Below are 19,091 nucleotides of genomic sequence, written 5' to 3' on the forward strand. Positions count from 1 at the left end.
CAACCTCAACATGAATGCTCAAGTCACTGCAGTGTGAACCTCCTGCTTCCACATCCTATGCACGCTGTGAAAGATCTACAAATGGTTGCCTCAGATCACTAGACGGACTGTCACAAATGCACTAATCACCAGCCGACTGGACTTCGGTAACACTCTGTAAGCCAGAATCTGCAAGCAACTCCTACGCAAAGACCAAATCATTCAGACCCAGCTGTAAGACTCATACTCAACATCCCATGCCACACCCACATCACACCACTCATCAGGAAGCTTCACTGTCTCCCCATTCACAAGGGCAGCCAATTCAAACTTCTCACACACACATAAAAAGCCTTACGCAACACAGGGCCAGAATACCGGACCAGCCGCATACACTTTCATCAACTCACCAGACATCTACGCCCTAGGCCTCACTCTCACTCGAACATATGCCCCGCATCCGAAAAAGCAAAACTGGATGTTGCTCATTCTCCTACATCGCACCCAAGACATGGAACGACCTCCCTCAACACATCAGAGCCTCCTTCTCCCTTACTGAGTTACGCAAGAAGCTGAGCCTGGCTCTTCATATAAGCACCTTGGGGACCACACACCCACAGACCTCGCCCAAGCACCTGGATACTATCTCGGGTGATTAGTGCATTCTACAAATCAGCATAACATAACGTCACTGCTGTCTGCTCTATTTAGGAGTTAAATGCAACACTGTGAAAGGCCACTGTGTGTTCCCATTGTGACAGTCTTTTCTCCCCAATAAAGCACCATTAACACACTGCGAGGGGTCACTGACTGACACTGCAGAATACTCCATACACAGAGCTCAGCTGCACTACTGTCTGCACCATTCAAGATTAGGTGTGAGCAAAAATGTGATCTCCTGGAGTTCCTGATTATTGTCCAAGCCACAGTCAGTAGAGTTTCCCCCTTTTCATACACACTTGCATGGTTTTGTCGTGTGCTTGTTAGTTGCTGCTGGTAACCCACAGGCATCTTTTATGCAAGTACCTACTGAATAGGCTTAGTGCAACAAGCATTCTGAAACAGGGCCGGCTCTAGGTTGGTGCGACCGGTGCCATTGCACCGGGTGCTGACTTCTGGGGGCGCTGTGTTTGCAATTATGTTATCGTTTTAAAAGCACCTGCTGCTGCGTTCCGTTCGTCTAGCAATTTTCATACAATAAAAATGTCTAGTTAACTCCGGTGATTAATGTTCTTCCTGGAGTGAGATCGGAGTTTTGTTGGGTGGACGTTTCGACTCAACCAAATGTAGCACAGTAGGTTAATAGGCCTGATGCAAAGTATGTGTACGTGCAGACCACAAAGTGCATATAATCTAAAGAGGTCAGTGCTTTTGTCAGAGAGATACTTTTGTTCCTTGCAGTGTAAAGATTAAAATCTTAATATAGAATAGTGAGCTATAAACTGCCATCTAAAAGCTACATGCAAACTGCAAGGTGTATATTATTAGAGCGTTATGCCCCCCCCCCCCCCCAGCCTTTAATTATTCTAACCTTGCAAAATAGGTTCATTTTGGTTAAAATAAAAAATAAATAAATTCTTATTATTTTAAATGTAACCCCCAACTATGGTGTTATGTTTTAAATTCTGAGCTTGTGCTTTTCCACACCAAGCACTCAAACTATACTGCCTACCATTATGGATGACATGTGACTCCTACACCTTGTATTCCTCTGTGTTATGAAAAATTCCTATACACTGATTTACACATGTGTGATTGATTGTGTCTGTGTAATGGGTGTGTGATTTAAAGTGCTCTGACACCCTACACTGGTATGAGCGGTGCTATAAACCTAATTAAATGCATCTCAGTGAGTGAGTGGTTATTGAGACGTGAGGGCCACTGTTAAAGGGTGGTAGTGAGGGAATCCGTGGTGAAGATGGTGGGTGGGGGGGGCACCAGCAAACATTGTTGCACAGGGCATCACAAGCGCTAAAGCTGGCCCTGTACTGAAACGACGTCCCACGGGTAACTGAGTGCATTTCTTGTGAAGTTTTCCCACAAAAGTCGTTCAAAACAAACCTTCTAGTGCGCAAAATAATCACAAAAAGCTCAGATTTTCAATCGAAAGCACAGCTCGCGTGAAACCCTGTGACCTCTGCGTATTTTCTCATAGTTTTGAGATAAATACCCAAGCTAGTGAGGAAAAAAGCTTTCGCATCTTCTCTCTGAACCTTGATGACATTCTGGGTCTGTGTCACGGGGGTCTGTCTCTGCTTCCTAGGGGATTCCATCAAATGCTATCGTGATTCGTATCCCTGGGAGGCACCGCTGAGCTGGTCTCTTTGTCATACCACACTGTAACTCGCTACCAAGTATCATGGCTGCACTAAACACTCTGGTGACTCAATCGATGCTATACCGTGATGGACCACTGGGTGTCACTATTACATCAGCATCTCAGCTTCCTCGCAGCAGGTCAGCGTAAAGGTGGGCTTTAAGAGGCGGCAGCATTGGTTTAAAATACTACCATGAAACCTGCCAATCCACCTAGAAAAGACATGCCCAGGAAAGGGGTCTTCCTGCGGTTAGGGAAATTTATATGTGTAGCGGTGGTTTCATGGATCCCGCAGGAATGTTTCTCATGACCAACTCTATATTATTTACACCTCAGGGAGGATCCATGTTTAGACAGGGTGGTGTGAGGATAGATTTCGGGGAGGGCTGACAAGTCCAAGGGTGGGGGCTGGCAAGCAAAGCCAGTTTGCTCCATTGCACTCAAAGGTGTGGCCCAGAAGGGAGCGCTCTGCACAGTTAGAACGCGCAGTGTGTTCTGCTGCACCTGGTAGGGCCGCTTTCAGTGGCGGCTCCTTGAGGGAGTGCTGTAGGGTGGTGGGGTGGGGCAGGGGAGGGGCTGGGTGGGGGGTAGTAAACTCCAGGATACGGCCGACCGGAGTTTAGTAAATAAATAAAACGAATTACATTGCGCGCGCTGCAATGCAGTGATGTAATACAGCACGCACAATGTAATTTGTTTTATTTATTTATTTACTTAACTCCGGTCGGCCGTATGCTGGAGTTTACTACCCCCCCCCCCACCCTGCCCCTCCCCTGCCCCACCCCACCCCACCGCCCCGCCCCGCAGCACTGCCTCGAGGAACTTCCACTGGCTGCTTTGGATAGCAAAGACCTTGTCCCCCAGTTCTCTGCATTTTGGGACCACTTTGTGCCCTTTCGAGAAGGGGGGAGGAGGGGTCGACTGGGCACGCATTGTACATCCCCACAAAGCACCCACTGGCCTCCAATAACCAGTGGTGTAGCTTAAGGGCAGGGTTTGGTATTTTACAACCCCTTCGCAATAGATCTATTTTATAGTTAATAGTTGGGTACTGGTGCTTTCAGTCGGCTATGGTGTTCAGGAAGCTCCAGACGCAGGAATCTGCACTACCCAATCCTGGCGCTGCTCTGACAGCTTGAGAGCAGCACCAGGACTGGATAGAACAGGCTCTCTCTGGCAGTCCTAAGAGAACTGGAGACCTGCACTTTTTCTAGCCCAGCTATCTAAGAAAGCTAGATTAAAGAACTTGAAAATGTGCACGTCTGGCTGGCCATCCAAAGACGGCCGGCCAAAGAGACAAGCACATTTTAAAGCACACAGCTCCCTGTGGCCACCACTCGGAAGAGCTGTTCCCACCCTGTCCTGACACTTAGTTTGGGACCTGTTGCTGAAAATAAAATGGTAATAAATAAACTTTATTACCATTTTATTTTTCCCCTCCGAGGCTTGTGGGCCAACGCTCCTCCGCTCAAATAGAGGAGCCTCCCCTGGCATAATGATGTGTCTGTTGGATTTCACTAGGAATATTTACTCATACATAGACATAAAAGCACACATACTCTCTCCCTCTATCTGTTTTGAATGTCTTCAAGAATATTTGTTTTACAAAATATTGTGGTTTCCTTCACTTAAGACCCCCTACCAATGCACATTCCTCCCCTTCCCACTGCCCCTTAAGCCCCCCTCATACACCCTGCTTGACATACCATTTATTTTAACATTATATGCCAGCGTGATTGTTGGAAAATCTGAAGCTGCGCCCCTACGGTAACAGTACAACTCCCCCTAAACTCTTAGCTACTCACCTTAGACAGTGTCTCCTGCAGTTTCCCAATTTCCTCTTCAAGAGCTCGGACTCTGGCGTCAGCCTTCTGTTTGTCCGCGTCTGCCACCAAAGTTCCTGTATTGGAAAGAGCCAGAGAGTCCTAACTGTGTTACTTTGTCACCCACACAAATGTTATTTATTTTGTTAGTTAACATGTCTGGATTTTTAAAGTATGAAATTAGACAACAATAAGAATCAGATGGAGAGAAGACTGAAATTAAACTTAACCACATGCAATTACTATGGGCAGCATTCCATTCCATCACTTTTTTGCTCACTGCGCCATTACAGACTGAGACCAACAATAGGCAAACCAGACTTAATCTCATCCCAAAAGTGACAATCCACCACAATCCGCACAGATTTTAAACAGACAGTATATGTACTTCCACACATTTTAATATCAGACCCTCAGATTTATAGTTCAGTGGTTTAAGGCAAAAAGTTCGAGAAAATGCAACGTGAAGGAAGCGCCATTTCAAAGATGGCGGTCTTTGGATGACAAACGCCCATTTAAAGATATTTAATAATAACACACATATATCTCAACAGTGTTAGTTATTCGCAGCCGATATTTTCGACAACGGTAAAAAGGTTCAGGAATCAATCTCTCAAGGTTCAATCTCTGAGTGACAGTGCCCTGAAATGTTTAACAATAACAGAAAGACATCCCACACAAGCATTGGCAAAGCCAACAGGTCTGGCTTGGAAAGACGTCCCTAACAATCATTGGCAAAGCAAGCAGGTCTGCTTTTATGTACCAACAAACAAACACAGGCATTCAAAAATGCTGTTTGCATGCATGGTATGCACATATATTGTTTATCACTCTAAAGCCTGTCCAACTAGCTTTGCCAATGCTGGGAAACATAGCAAAAATGTTGCTCTCTGTGTAGCATGCATACAGGAGAAAAACAAGCATTGGCATAGCCAATAGGTCTCGCTTTTGGGACCTTATAAGTGTTTAGCCATGCAACAGTTGCATAACTAAATACTTAAAAGGTCCCAAAAGCTAGACCTATTGGCTATGCCAATGCTTGTTTCTGTTTATTACTGCTCTGTAGTAATGGCGGCGCATGGGTGCCACCATTACTACATAGAAGTAATAAACAGGCTCACGGAGAACATCAAAGCGGCCGTGCAGCCGCGAAAGTGATCGCAATCGCGATCAAACATCAAAACGGCCATGCAGCCGCGAAAGTGAGGGGCGCGCGCCCGCGCACACGCACTGTAGCTCTAGGCTACAGTGGTAGCACTTTTTTGAGCCCTCACAAAATGTCTCGCCAGACCAGCGCATGCGCTGGGTCAGGCGAGACCTAATAACTGAATGTGACAAGGAGCATAGTTGAGTTTATTTTTCAGATTTAGATGAATCCATTGTGCATTCTATTGGACGTGCTTCATTGCCGGTGGAGCGACCAATCTCCAGCTGATAGCATGAGGTGAACATGTAACAGTCTTCTGAGTAGAGCCAAGCCAAAGCCAACTCTATGCATGGTATAAGGATCTACTAAAAACATACCATGCAGACAGCTGTGCCTTCAAACTAGATCTAAAAAGGGAAGTTTACCTTAACTAGATAGGCCATTTGTACAAATAAATTAGAATAGTTATGCACTCATATTTGGTGTAGTTCTTTGGGGGTCATTTAGAATACGTGGGAAGCTGTAAAAATGTGGTGAAATGAGTGAAAAGTGGTTTTCAGTGCATTTAACACTATGTTTGCATCAAGAGATAATACTGCATTCTGTGCCTATTACTACCAGAGCACAAGCACAAAGAGCTGGTGCTGATTTTGCAGCAATAATGAAACAAAACTTGCAGATTTGTCTCTCAACATGCAGTAAAGTCATGATAAATGGTAGTGGTAACAGTATTTCCGAATTGTGATACATCAGCAGAACATCCATCATTCTGCGAATGACTCCATTAGTGGGGCGGCGCTCATTTCTCCCAAATGGTAAAGCATCACAGCTCCACTCTACATAAACAGCAGAATGGTGTCCTGAGAGTGCTTCCACTGAGGCTCTTCTGACTCTTTAAAGAGGTGGGCTTTTCCATGCATGCTGCAGAAGTGTGGCTCAATGGTTAGAGCGGCAGACCCTGATGCAGAGGTCTGGCCCGGGACCAGGGTTCAAATCCCCGTCTCGGCGGGTCTTGGGCTCAAAAATTCCATGGACCTGATAATTCTCGCCTCGGTGCCATTCCAATCATGGAGTCCCACTCTGCAACTCTGGGCAATAGCTTGCTTAATCTCCACAACGGTCCCCACAACGCTAAGGATGCCTGGCACCCCCCCTTGGGGATGCCCAGGAGTGGACGCCTCACAGGGAAAGCCAGGATGGGTTCCACAGCGGTATTCGTACAAGCGCCTTGAGACCCTTGCGGGTGAGTAGTGCGCTATACAAGTATCAATTTACATTACATTTACATAACAATGTCCCTGATATCGCCTGGCACCCCATCCCCAGAGCTCCCGATACAGGGGACACTGATAACTGTAGCGGGAAATTGGCAAAAAAAATTAAAGGGATCACTAGTGGACCCTGAGGTTCTCTTCAGAAATATGGCATTGCCAGGGGAATCAGTAACTTGGTTGCCAGTTCTTCCCAATATTTCACCATGAGACTCCCCCGACTTTCAGCAGCCAGAGTCCCTGAGTGAGAGTTAAGGGGTGGTAAAAGTTTAAAAGGTTCAGAAAAGGGTAGCATTAAGGAGTAAAAAGGTGCTTTTAGGGTGCAGGGAAAGGTAGCGTCAAGGAGCAATAAGGAGATTTTAGGGTTTAGGGAAGGGTAACGTTATAGGGTAGAATAGTTTTTTAAGGTTCAGGAAAGTGTAGCGTTAATGGGTAGTAAGGAATTTTAGGGTTCAGAGATGTGTATTGTTCCCGGGATAGTAATGGGTTTTTAGCATTCAAGGAAGGGCAGCGTTAAGGGGTAGTTATGGTTTTAGCATACAGAGATGGGTAGCATTAAGGAAGAGCATGGGGTTTGTATGGGTCATGGAAAGATAGCATTAAAGGGTTTGTAGGGTTCATGGAAAGGTATCATTAAGGGGTACAACCAGTTGTGGGGTTCAGGGAAGGGAAGCGTTAAGTGATTTTAGGATTCAGAAACGATTAGCGCCTTGGGGTAGTAAAGGTTTTTAACGTTGTGGGAAGGGTAGTGTTAAGGGGTACTACTGAGTTTTAAGGGTTCAGCAAAGGGGAGCATTAAGGTGTAATAAGGGCTGTTTAGTATTGAGGGATAGTAGTGTCGAGTAGTGAAAATGTGTGTTTTTAGGGGTCTGGGAAGGGTATCATTAATGGGTTGTAAGGGTTTTTTAGGGTTCAAGGATGGGTAGCATTAAGGGGTAGTAAGGACTTTTTGGGTTCAGGAAAGGGTTGCATTAAGGGATAGTACGTGGTTTGTAGGCTTCAGGGAAGGGTAGCATTAAGAGGAAGTATAGGTTTTTTAGGGTTCAGGGAACTGCAATACAGCAACATCTTCCTCCGGACAGTCTCCTCCCATCTGTGCTGCTGACAGAGAAGAACAAACACCATAGTTACCTAATTATCAAGAGAAACATACCATTGCAGTGGCGTGTGTTTGGCCCAAAGCGCAAGCTCTGTTGTTACAGAGCCAGGCTTGATAAACAACTCTGGCACCTCGATAAAAAAATAATTACAGCTCTTGGAGGGTAAGGACCTTTTCAGTAGAAGCACACACCTTTGCCCAATCAAAACATGTACTCCTGTCCATCAACATGTGGGCGGAGCCAAATCCCCTCTCTGTAGTAAATCCCGAAAGCTCTTTTTGGCCGATCATATAAAGGTTTGGCAACAGTTGCGCTGTCAAACCAGATCTAAAAGGTCTTGAGCACAAACCACCAACTCTCCAATATGTTCAACAATCCCAGATCAATATTTCCCAGATGCCCAGTTTTTATAGCTAGGCATCCCTCCCAATTATCCAACAATCACCGACAAAAACCAAACAAAAATGCACATGACCCCTTTCAAAGATTTGATTTGACTCTCACTAATGTGAAGTCATCAACACATTTGAAAAAAATGAACATAAAGGGACATCCAACACACACCAACCCCAAAAACATTATCAAATTTAACATTTCCACGCACAAGACATCTGTTTGCACCTTGGTCCCAGCGTGGAACACCGCATCAAAGAGCTCTGTGGCGTAGGGGACCATGATGTAGGTTTCTTTTCGACAGTAAGTTTACAGTGCAGATTTTTTTACCGATAAAGCCATGGCTGCCAAGGAAAAACTTTTCAATTTTTGTAGGTTTTAAGAGCTTTCGGCTACTTTCAGGAAGGCTTTGTGCATCTTTTATAATCAATTCGAGAAAGCATTTAACAACATATTATCTTTTATCCTGAGACCTGAGGTAATGTTATTTTATTCTGAGAGCGGTTGTAGGGATTTACTCTTTTATGGCATTGTGTGTAACTGGTGTAGCCTTTGGCTTTTTTTACTGACAATCTATGTGTTAAAGGCAGAACAACATGAGTTAAGTGACACTTGAGGAGAAATCATGTGTCAGGGAAACTCAGAGTAGGAGGCAAGCAAACTGAAGTTACACAGCTAACAAAGGCAAATTATACTGAATATGTCACACATTAAAGAACACATATTTTTTAAGAAAGAAAACTGTACATTTTTAAGCGGATCATATTCAAGATGTGTTGGAAGGTGGGTTATTGGTAGGGGCAAATGTAGGTCTGCCACTGGCAATAAGGCCACTAACACATGATAGAACTCAGCATAGGCCTTGGAAAATTATGCCTATGCTCAACCCTTGGTAACGTGGCTGCGAGCAGACAGGCTTAACTTCAAAGACAGGGTGGTAAAGCATTTAAAAACACCATTTCAGTAAATAATCAAGACACAACACATTATAAAACACTAACAGGAAATATTTTTATCTTTAAAATGACACCAAAACAACAAAAATCCAATGTAGGGAACCGGAGATATGAATTTTCAAAGATGTAATCAAATATAGCACTTAGAAGATTATAGCACCTTATTGTGATACCTGCTCGCGATAGACCGGACCAAAGTCAAAGTTTCAGGCTGGGCGCGATGGAGCCCTGAGCGGCTACATATCCTGGCAGGTCCCGGTCTCAGTTTCTACCTTCACCAGGGCCAGACTGGGAACAGAAACCGGCCCTGGCAAACTGCTCAGCTGCACCCCCCTGAGGTGAGGGGGGGGTGCAGCCGAGCAGTTTGCGAGGGCCGGTTTCGGCCGATTTTGTTACAGGGGGCTGATATTGCCGATCCCCGGTAACATAAATGGCCCCCAGGGGGGCAAAACCGGCCCCCACCCTAGCGGCCTACCGGGGAAACGCCCGGTGTCAGCTATGGCTAGTCCGGCCTTGACCTTCAGCCAGTCCGGATCCAGTGAGGGTTCGCCAGCTTGGCTTGTGACGAGGTCCCGGTAAACTTCCCTGGAGTGGACTTAGAAAATATTTCAAGATTGCTTTAGCGGGACAACCCAGGAATCCAGGTCAACACGCGCTGGAAGGCAGGCGGCTTGGCTCTCACGGTTGCTCCCAGTCACCTTTTCTACGAGCGGACATAGAAACTTTTCTGGAGCTTTTTCTCGCGGGGTCTCTCGATGCTCCTCATGTAGCTGGATCCGGTGAGGGTTCGCCGGCTTCAGATTTCTTCTAGTCCCAGTCAATCTCTGGAAGTTGAACCCATGGAGCTTTTAGCGGGACGAACCTGGATGGCTTGGCCGGCTCGCAGTTAAAGGCAGGCGGCCTGGCGGACCAGGTTGAGTCGGTCCCTCTATGGAGCTTTTTTCAAAGTTGCTCCAAAGTTCTCCAAACTTCTTGAACTTCTTCCTGAAGTTCCTCAAGGGGTTCCAAAGTGTCTCAAACTTACTCCAAGGGCCTGGAAGCGCCAAGATGGTCCTTGAAAGTTGAGGACGCCAGTTCACACAATCCACTGGTACAAAACCCTTACAAATCTACTGATGGTTCTCCAAGGTGTAGATTTAGTTGGTGATGTTCCAGTTGAGCTCTTTTAACCTGTAGGTTTCAGGGAGTCCACTCTTTAGTTCCTTTCTCAGCAAAATAATCCACAGGGCTGTAGTTTCAGATAGTGCAGTTTTCAGAGGTCAGGCCTTAGAAATCTTTGCACAGCAAAACTTCTCAGCAGGGCACTTCTTGCTTCAATAAGTTTCAAGCAGCAGATCTGGAGGGCTCTGCCCCTCTCTGATACTTATTCCAAGTTCTCTGGGTCATGCAGGAGGTCACGTCTGACCAATGGAAGCAGGGTAACTCCTCAAAGTTATGACCACATCCTATAGTGTGTGGCATTATTTTGTCCCAGAGTGCATCAAATCTTCCAAATCCATAATGGCTGGTTTTCCAGCAAGGAAGTGAGAGCCGGCTAATCACACCCCTAGGATGGCTAATTTACTTAGACTCTCCCCCCTGCATCTGCTCATACCTTCCTTAATCCTACCATCTGCTTGAGATGGTAAGTTCAGAGCTGTAAATGACACTGGTCTCTGCTATCCTCTTTGAAGACTATGGTTTACGACTCCTCCCCCTGGCCTGACATTCCTATGGAACAGCACACTGCCCTACCCAGCAGAGCTGGTCAACCCCAGGGGCTCTTTATCACCTCTACAAGGCAGCCTGGCTAATCCACTTAACTCTGACCAATCAGGGCAGACCACTGGAAGGCTGAATTTGGACTTACAAACAAGAAAGTCTTATAACTTCTTGTATGTACACTTTAGGAGAAATTCAACAATATGATATTGTTAGAATTACTCATACCATTCTGGGAAGTCTTTGAATGGCATTTCTAGCCCTCTCCTATCCATAGTTATTAATTAATAACTGCCTACCAAGTTAACCTATGTAACAGGGGATTTGCAATGGGAAACATGACATGGGCCATTTTTCCAGCACCAGGACTTACAAAAACATATTTATAAGTACTTGTCTTATATCTACAGGAACCCCACCCCCTGTTCAACTATGGGAGACTTTGGGGGTTCTGAATCTGTAGAAATATTGCAGATCCTCCCTCCACAGTGCTTCTAGCATCAAAGTCAAATTTAAGTAGCACTGTACCACAATGTGGGGAGTGAAATGTGAAATTTCACTTTGCCCAGGAATATAAAAACTCATTTTATAAGGGTGTACCTTATAAATACCTGACCGCCCCTCCCCCCAGCACCCTTGGGATACCTAGGGGAGAACCTGGGGGTCCCTAATATGGCAAAACCTTGTAGGTTATCAATTTGTAAGTGCCCCAAACACCAAAGTCGAGTTTGGGCACAATTTACCTTTTAAAAGCAGTCCTGTCACCCAGTGCTGCTTTTAAACTGACCTCAGGCTTCAGCATTGCACACATGCAAGTGCAAAAAGAGCTGCTGGCCTCTTAACTGCCATGTCCCAGGGTACTAGGTACTTCTAGATAGTTTCAATCCCCTGCCCTGTTATATACTAGTGACTTATAGGGTAGGTCATGCCAATCACAGGGGTACCCCACCATACCATTGTGTACCCAAGTGTATATAGGTGTTTTAACTGTATTCTAATGTGTTTCTTTCAGCATAGCACTGACCCTGGGCCTGGTTAGACAGAGCTCCAAGTCAGTCAGAGTCACTTACCACCAGCATCAGTCAGCAAAAAGTTGGGGGGTGCCGAGGGCACAGGATGACTTTGCAACAAGATGCAATCCACAAAAAATGTAAGTATTTTTTTATAGAAGGATAGAATACCATTTTATTAACATGGTCTTTTCTATCCTCCACAGAGTAAATAGTTATGGTTGCATTCACCTGAATTAACCCACACATACGTGCACTTCTATTAAAAAGTACACTTCTATTAAAAGACACATCACTTATGATCTGCTAGTTATGTTTTTTAAATGCCTCCATTGCTTCAGGTTTACTCCAAGTTCCAACTATTGGGACTCTGAAGCACATCTTTCCAACTATGAAACACCAGGGCCCGTATTACCATACTGGCACACTTTCCCTATTGGCAACAAGGCGCACCTTAAAACAGGTGTGCCAGGTGCAAACAGGGAAAGTACGCCCTAATATGAATTTGCGATGACCTCAGGGTTGCCGCAAACTCGTGCTGTCCTGGGGACAGAGCATTCTAGTGAAATACAGAGCGGCTGCTTCAAAACTGAAAAGTAACCAGTTAACTTTTGACAACTGTCTGGTGCTGCATTGCACTCGTAACAAATGATCTATTATAGTAAGAAACGTTTTTTGGTGAGTGTTGAAATCTGCATACACCATAGCCGATGGTAGAAGAATAATGGGGGAAAAATCAGAAAGTCAATATTCCTGCACAAAAAGCTGTGTTCATAGCAATGTGCAGCTCCAAAGGGCTTGATCGAGAGGTTGTAACATTTACAAAGACAACTGAGGTTATTACCATTAGTTACAAATTACAGTGGATTTGTGTCATCCAGAATAAAGGTCAGAGAGATTTTGCACACAACTTTACCATTACACTAGATTTGGGAGTCAGTACCAGATTCACACAGAGGGGAGAAGTAACTCTGATAACGGGAGGGTGAGAGAGAAGACGGAACACACACAATGGGAGGGTGGGAGGGAACAAGCAACACAGACAACGGGAAGGTGGGATGGAAGAAGCAACATGGACAAAGCAAGGGTGGGAGAGAAGAAGCAACACAGACAACTGGAAGGTGGGAGGGAAGAAGCAACATGGACAATGGGAGGGTGGGAGGGGAAAAGCAACGCGGACAACTGGAGGGTGGGAGGGAAGAAGCAATGAGGAGAACGTGATGGTGGGAGGGAAAAAGCAACACGGACAACGGGAGAGTAGGAGGGAAAAAGCAACATGGACAACGGGCGGGTGGGAGGGAAAGAGCAACACAGAAAACAGGAGGGTGGGAGGGAAAAAGCAACACGGACAATGGGAGGGTGGGAGGAAAAAGCATCACAGACAATGGGAGGGTCAGAGGGTAAAAAGCAACGCAGACAACAAGAGGGTAGGAGCGAAAATACAAAGCAGACAACAAGAGGGTGGGAGGGAAAAAGCAACGCAGACAAAGGGAGGTTGGGAGAGAAAAAGCAATACCGACAAAGGGAGGGTGGGAGGAAAAAAGCAACGAGAACAAAGGGAGGGTGGGAGAGAAAAAGCAACGTGGTCAAAGGGAGGGTGGGAGGGAAAAAGCAACGTGGACAAAGGGAGGGTGGGAGGGAAAAATCAACGCGGACAAAGGGAGGGTGGGAGGGAAAAAGCAAAGGGGACAAAGGGAGGGTGGAAGGGAAAAAGCAATGTGGATAACTGGAACGCTGACTGAAGAGGCACACAGACAATGGGAGGGTGGGAGGAAAGAAGCATCACAGACAACAGGCGGGAGGGAAGAAGCAACACGGACAACGCTAGGGTGAGAGGGAAGAAGCAACATGGGCAGTGGGATGGTGAGAGGGAAGAAGCAACGCGGACAGCTGGAGGGTAGGAGGCAAGAAGCAAGACGGACAACGAGAGGGAGGGAGGGAAAAAGCAACAGGGACAACAGGAGGGTGGGAGTGATGGAAGAGGCAACATGGACAACGGGAGGGTGGAAGGCAAGAAGCAACACGGACAACAGGAGAGTTGAAGAGAATTACCATCATGGACAAGAGGAGGGTGGGAGGAAAGAAGCAACACAGACAACAGGCGGGAGGGAGGGAAGAAGCAACACGGACAATCCTAGGGTGGGAGGGAAGAAGCAACATGAACAACTGGAGAGCAACGCAGTCAAAAGGGAGGGTGGGAGGGAAAAAGCAATACGGTCGAAGGGAGAGTGGGAGGGAAAAAGCAACGCGGACAACAGGAGAGTTGAAGAGAATTAGCAACATGGACAAGAGGAGGGTGGGAGGGAAGAAGCAACATGAAAAACTGGAGAGCAACGCAGACAAAGGAAGGGTGGAAGGGAAAAAGCAATGCGGTCAAAGGGAGAGTGGGAGGGAAAAAGCAACGCGGAAAAAGGGAGGGTGGGAGGGAAAAAGTAACGCGAATAAAGGGAGGGTCGGAGGCAAAAAGCAACATAGACAAAGGGAGGGTGAAAGGGTAGAGGCAACACGGACAACAGGAGGGTGAGAGGGAAGGAGCAACGCAGACAGCGTTAGGGCGAGAGGGAAGAAGCCACATGGAAAATGAGAGAATGAGAGGGAAGAAGCAACACGGATAACAATAGGGTGGGAGGGAAGAAGCTACACTGACAACAGGAGGGTGGGAGGGAAGAAGCAACACGGACAACTGGAGGATGGGAATTAAGAAGCAACACGGACAACTGGAGGGTGGGAGGGAAGAAGTAACATGAACAATGGGAGAGGGTGGAAGAAATAGAAGAAACACAGACAACGGTGAGGGTGGGAGAAATGGATGAAACATGGACACCAGGAGGTGGAAGGGAAGAAGCAACATGGACAACGACAAAAGGGGAAAAAGAAAGAAAAATGAGTATCTCAATCACAGCACACGCTGTGTAAGGACACTAATCAGAATAAAGCGATCAGAACTTCCAAACAAAGGAAGAGGAAGTGAAACCGGCATGAGCTGGGCAATTAGGAAGCAGCAGATAAGAGTTTCAATGTAGCCAACAAATGGTAAGCAATGAGCAGGCTTCAAGTCCCTTTAAGTAAACAAAATGGCTCACAAGCGACAGCGTGTGCGTAGCCTTTCAGGCGATACCTAAAAATGTCATAGAAAGTGCTGCTGTAATGTTTGTACAAAGTCTGAGCAAACATTTGTCAATATGTCTTTCATAAGAACGTGCAGACACGCAAGCAGTGAAAGAGTTAATGTTGGAAGCTAGCATGGCTCATGCCCCAGCACCATGAGGCTGGTTCCCGCTCTGCGGATACAAGCTGCCCCTCATGGTGGTGACGTCTCCGTTATAGACCCAGAGACCCTACAGTCCCTGAATAGGGATGACGCATGATGTCAGACTAAACTGTAAGAAGCTTGCAAAAGGGGAGGAAGGTTGACACCTGCCCCAATGATGGCCACCACGTTTGCCACGCTTGATTCTGCATCCCACAGGCCATTTGCGTTGCACATGATGCAGGGGCCACAACTAGTATATATTTTTTTAAACAAAACAAGGTGGCCTGTAAATTCTCACTGATTAACCCAATCCCAGTCCTGCACAAGAGAAGGCACAAGTTTCGGTGCCTGGTGCCACTGAATATGTTGCTCTGCTCTCACACAGAATCACACCACTCAGAACAAAAGGCCTGCCATGGATGCTGACCAGGCTTAATGATGCTCAGATGGCCGCTCTCACGTGCTAACCCCCGGTGACCATGTCAGCGCAGTACTCTTTTGATGCTGCAGAGTGTGCATCGCTGAGCTGTGAACGAGCAGACACAGCCGTAAATAGGAAGAAGGATAGTCCTACTATGTCCTTTCCCATGATCCTGCACAAGGAACCACAGCAACACAGGGAGCACAGAAGCCAGTTGCCTGCACACCTGTGAGGCAGATGAAGACAATCAGACCCTGTACTCAACTTGTGGCAAAAAAAACTCTCCTGATCTCTGCTCCAATTTCTACGACTGGACCATTTGGCAGAGACTGTGTATCAAATCAAAGGGTAAGCCATCCACTTACTCCTCAATCTCCCCCCTAGGCTCCTAAAGCAACCATCCTGACAACCACAAGCAGTCGCCACGCAAGCCCTAGTATCAATATGCAATAAAGACCACTCATCTCATGGTCCGAGGATGCAATCTACTCAAGCAGTAAATCCCTCACTGGCACTGCCCTGACAAATCACAGGCCCAAAGGGAAATAAAGTCCATCCTAACTTCCATGTTTTACATCTAAACAGACTCCAGGTTCACACAGTGTGAGGCTGACAGGCACCCATGCAAATGCCAAATGTCCTCTAACACTCAGTGTCTGTCAAAGGATGCACAACCATCAAAGCAGAAACCAAACCCTGGCCCTCATCATAGTGACAGCAGGAGTGAAGATGCTCTGCTCACAGAGGTCTTTGACACTGCTATCTATCTGCACAGCTCAGACCAATTCTCAACACCAGCGGGTCCACCGGTCACTGAGCACTTAATCCAGATCTAGCTTCAAGGGCAAACATGGTTTCTTGTCATCTTGTATCTGAGAGGGCGTGAGAAGCTCTCTTTTGTAAGTTCATAGGGCCCTGCTCAGACTGGACGAGGTAAGAGCTACAACAGACATAGCTCTGCGGGGCTTACGTCTCACCAATGACCACTACCGACCAAGTGGCCTTTTATCACGGAACTGGTACCGATGACACTGTACCAGACCTGCTCTGGTGCTCCCTGATGCGGCCATTGGTCTCAGAGTGGGTCACACTCTGAAGTCAGACAGACTTTCAGTCCTATGCAACGGAGGTATGTCCTAGACATGTCCATGGCAAGGTGATGTTTTGAACCCACTACAAGACCATCAACGATCAACACACTCACCTGATCCCTAGATGGCATCCAGCACACTGTGACCAGGATGCATCTGAGAAGATGCCACTAGAATTATGTGATTGGGCTGCTGCTGGGATTTTTGCATATTATGCATGTGCCACATTTGCCACATAATCCATCATCTGCTGCATAATCTGCAGACTTTAACAAAAAAAAAATTCTAGCTCAAACGGTTCAAAAGTTGAAAAAAATGCAGGAGCACATGTTGCCGCACAGTGGAAGGCCTTTTGCAAAGCTTAACTGGTCACTCGTCTGTTTCTTTGTGTCATATTTGGGTGCTAAACTGGCACTGAGGTGCAACCAATGCCCAGACAGTGTTACCAAGTTTTAAAAAGACAAAATAATGAAGTAATACTATTGCAAAATGTGCTGCATTATGCCACATCATTTACGTTTTCTTGCCGTACAATTTACTCAACCCTGCTGCATAATTTGTCCCTCTTTTGCCACCTAATTACAGTGGTCCTGTCTATAAGCAAACGGGCAGTTGTTCATCAATGCCTTGAAGCAATCCATTTTATAACAAATACTCTGGTCCGTTTAACTCTCATTAGAGGCTGCACCAAACAGGATACGTCAGCGCGACGCACGCAGAGCGCATCGGCCATCTTGGGATTTACGTCAGAAGTCCTTGAGCCCTCATCTGCTCCCTGCCGCTCTCCCACGCCATTCACTTCATCCCGAAGGATAAACAGGGTGTGAAGCATTTCACCTCTCCCATTCTCTGCCCTTAAATCGGGCAGAATTCCAACACGCCCGCCTCGACTTCGCCTTGCCTGACACGCTATTATCCGGACTCCTTTCCCGCCTGCCAGTCACTGTCAGGCTCCTTGTCACCTGCCGCCTCTCCCTGAAACTTTCCACTTCCTCAACAAACTGCACTCTCACGGTTCATGTCGTTTTATTGGGCAATGATTCAGTGAAAGTTTAAACATGCCTCCATGCTGCAGGGCCTCATAGCACCAAGATGCGCTCGACTAGTTCTCCTGTTGCTCAATGCAAGTGACACCCAGTATAATCAGGGGGTGCATTTATCCATTCATCCATACACCTGCCCACGGGTGGCCCGTCAATGCAGGCCTTACAGAATATTCTGCCGTGAGGGTCACGGGGTAGCACTCGGTAGAATAACCCCAACCCTCGGTGGGCGCAGGGTGAGGTAAGGGGGAGGGAGAAAAGTACACAATTATGTTTGTAGACATATAGATGAACCGTTGCTGTATAGATGCAGTGCTCCCTGGTCCCACGTCAGACCCTAAAGTATTGGAATGTTTCATTAGTTCCCACAAGAACTGTAAAAAACCTATAGCCATTTACACAATATTACAGGAAAACTGTAATGTAAAATAAACTGTCTCTAAAATTAGCACCCAATTGGTACAGCTGACAGCTTTCCAGATGAATACACGAAAATCCGATAAAACTATCACAAACAGAAAGGACTATCCTGAAGAAGGCCTCTGAAACCACTGGTCGATTGGTCAAACTTGTGATAATGAGTTGATTGGCATGAGAAGCCACAGGCTTGTTGTTTGTACTCACTGTTGTTAAATAACAAAGTCAAAATACATCAGTGGCAATAAGATGGGTCCTAGTACTTTTATTCCAAATTAAATTATTGGTGACGTTGCGCATGATTCAAGATATACATATTACAAAACAGTGGTTATATGGGCCCATATGTACTAAGGCTTGATGTTGCGAATCACAATTTAGGGCAGTTAGAAAATGCTATTTCGGAATGTACGAAAGGCAATTGCAATGGTGCAAAATGCAATTCCTACCTAGTAGAAATCGCAAATAGGGATTTCCAAATTGCGAATCGCTAACTGCATGTACAACATATTTTCTAAATGCTACTAGTCGCAAAATGGCCATTTACCATTGATTCGGATCCAGTGGTAGCCAGGTGCAAACTATAAAAAGGCACCCAAAATGCATCACAATGGCAGCTTTGTACATTCTGGCAAGGATGAGGATTTTGATTGCGAGGCAGAGAAGGAGGAGGAGATAGGAGAGGATAATCAGGGTGAGGGTCACCCTGTTTGGACAGACTGAGGAGGAGATTCATGAGAGGTATAGACTCGGTAGTCAGCTGATACTTGATTTAATTGCTGAGTTACAACCTCAGCTACAGGCCCCAACACTCAGAACCAGCCCACTCACACCACATGTGCAGATATTGTGCTGCCAACACCTCTTAGCCCCTGGCAGTTACAAGGGGGTCATAGCAGTGGGTCGGGGGTAACAAAGTGCCTTTTCTAAGTTCTTTTGCAGGTTTCTGGACCTCATGGTGAGCAAAGTTAACCAATATATATTTCATTTCCCAATAACCCCAATTGTTGCAAAAAACCAAATTGAAGTTCCTCAGGGTAGCACAGCTCCCCAAAGTCATTGGCTTCTCTTGATGGCACACATATTGCCATATGTCCCCCATTAGCAAATTAATACTTAAACAGGGACAAAAAAAAGCTCACACTCACTCAATATGCGGGTAGAATGTG

General features: G+C 46.2%; 1 protein-coding gene across 3 annotated transcripts in view; it reads right to left on the reverse strand.

Moving 5' to 3' along the window:
• Window positions 1-19,091, reverse strand: part of LOC146811368 (uncharacterized) — a 155,339-nt gene that overhangs the window by 71,680 nt on the left and 64,568 nt on the right. For all 3 annotated transcript variants that reach the window (XM_085618485.1, XM_085618484.1, XM_085618483.1), the window contains exon 4: window positions 4,102-4,196. In XM_085618485.1, coding sequence (XP_085474611.1) covers window positions 4,102-4,196 — 95 coding nt within the window. The remainder of the gene's footprint in view (window positions 1-4,101; window positions 4,197-19,091) is intronic.

This window comes from Triturus cristatus, chromosome 7 (assembly GCF_964204655.1).
Source record: "Triturus cristatus chromosome 7, aTriCri1.1, whole genome shotgun sequence".
Classification (NCBI taxonomy): domain Eukaryota; kingdom Metazoa; phylum Chordata; class Amphibia; order Caudata; family Salamandridae; genus Triturus; species Triturus cristatus.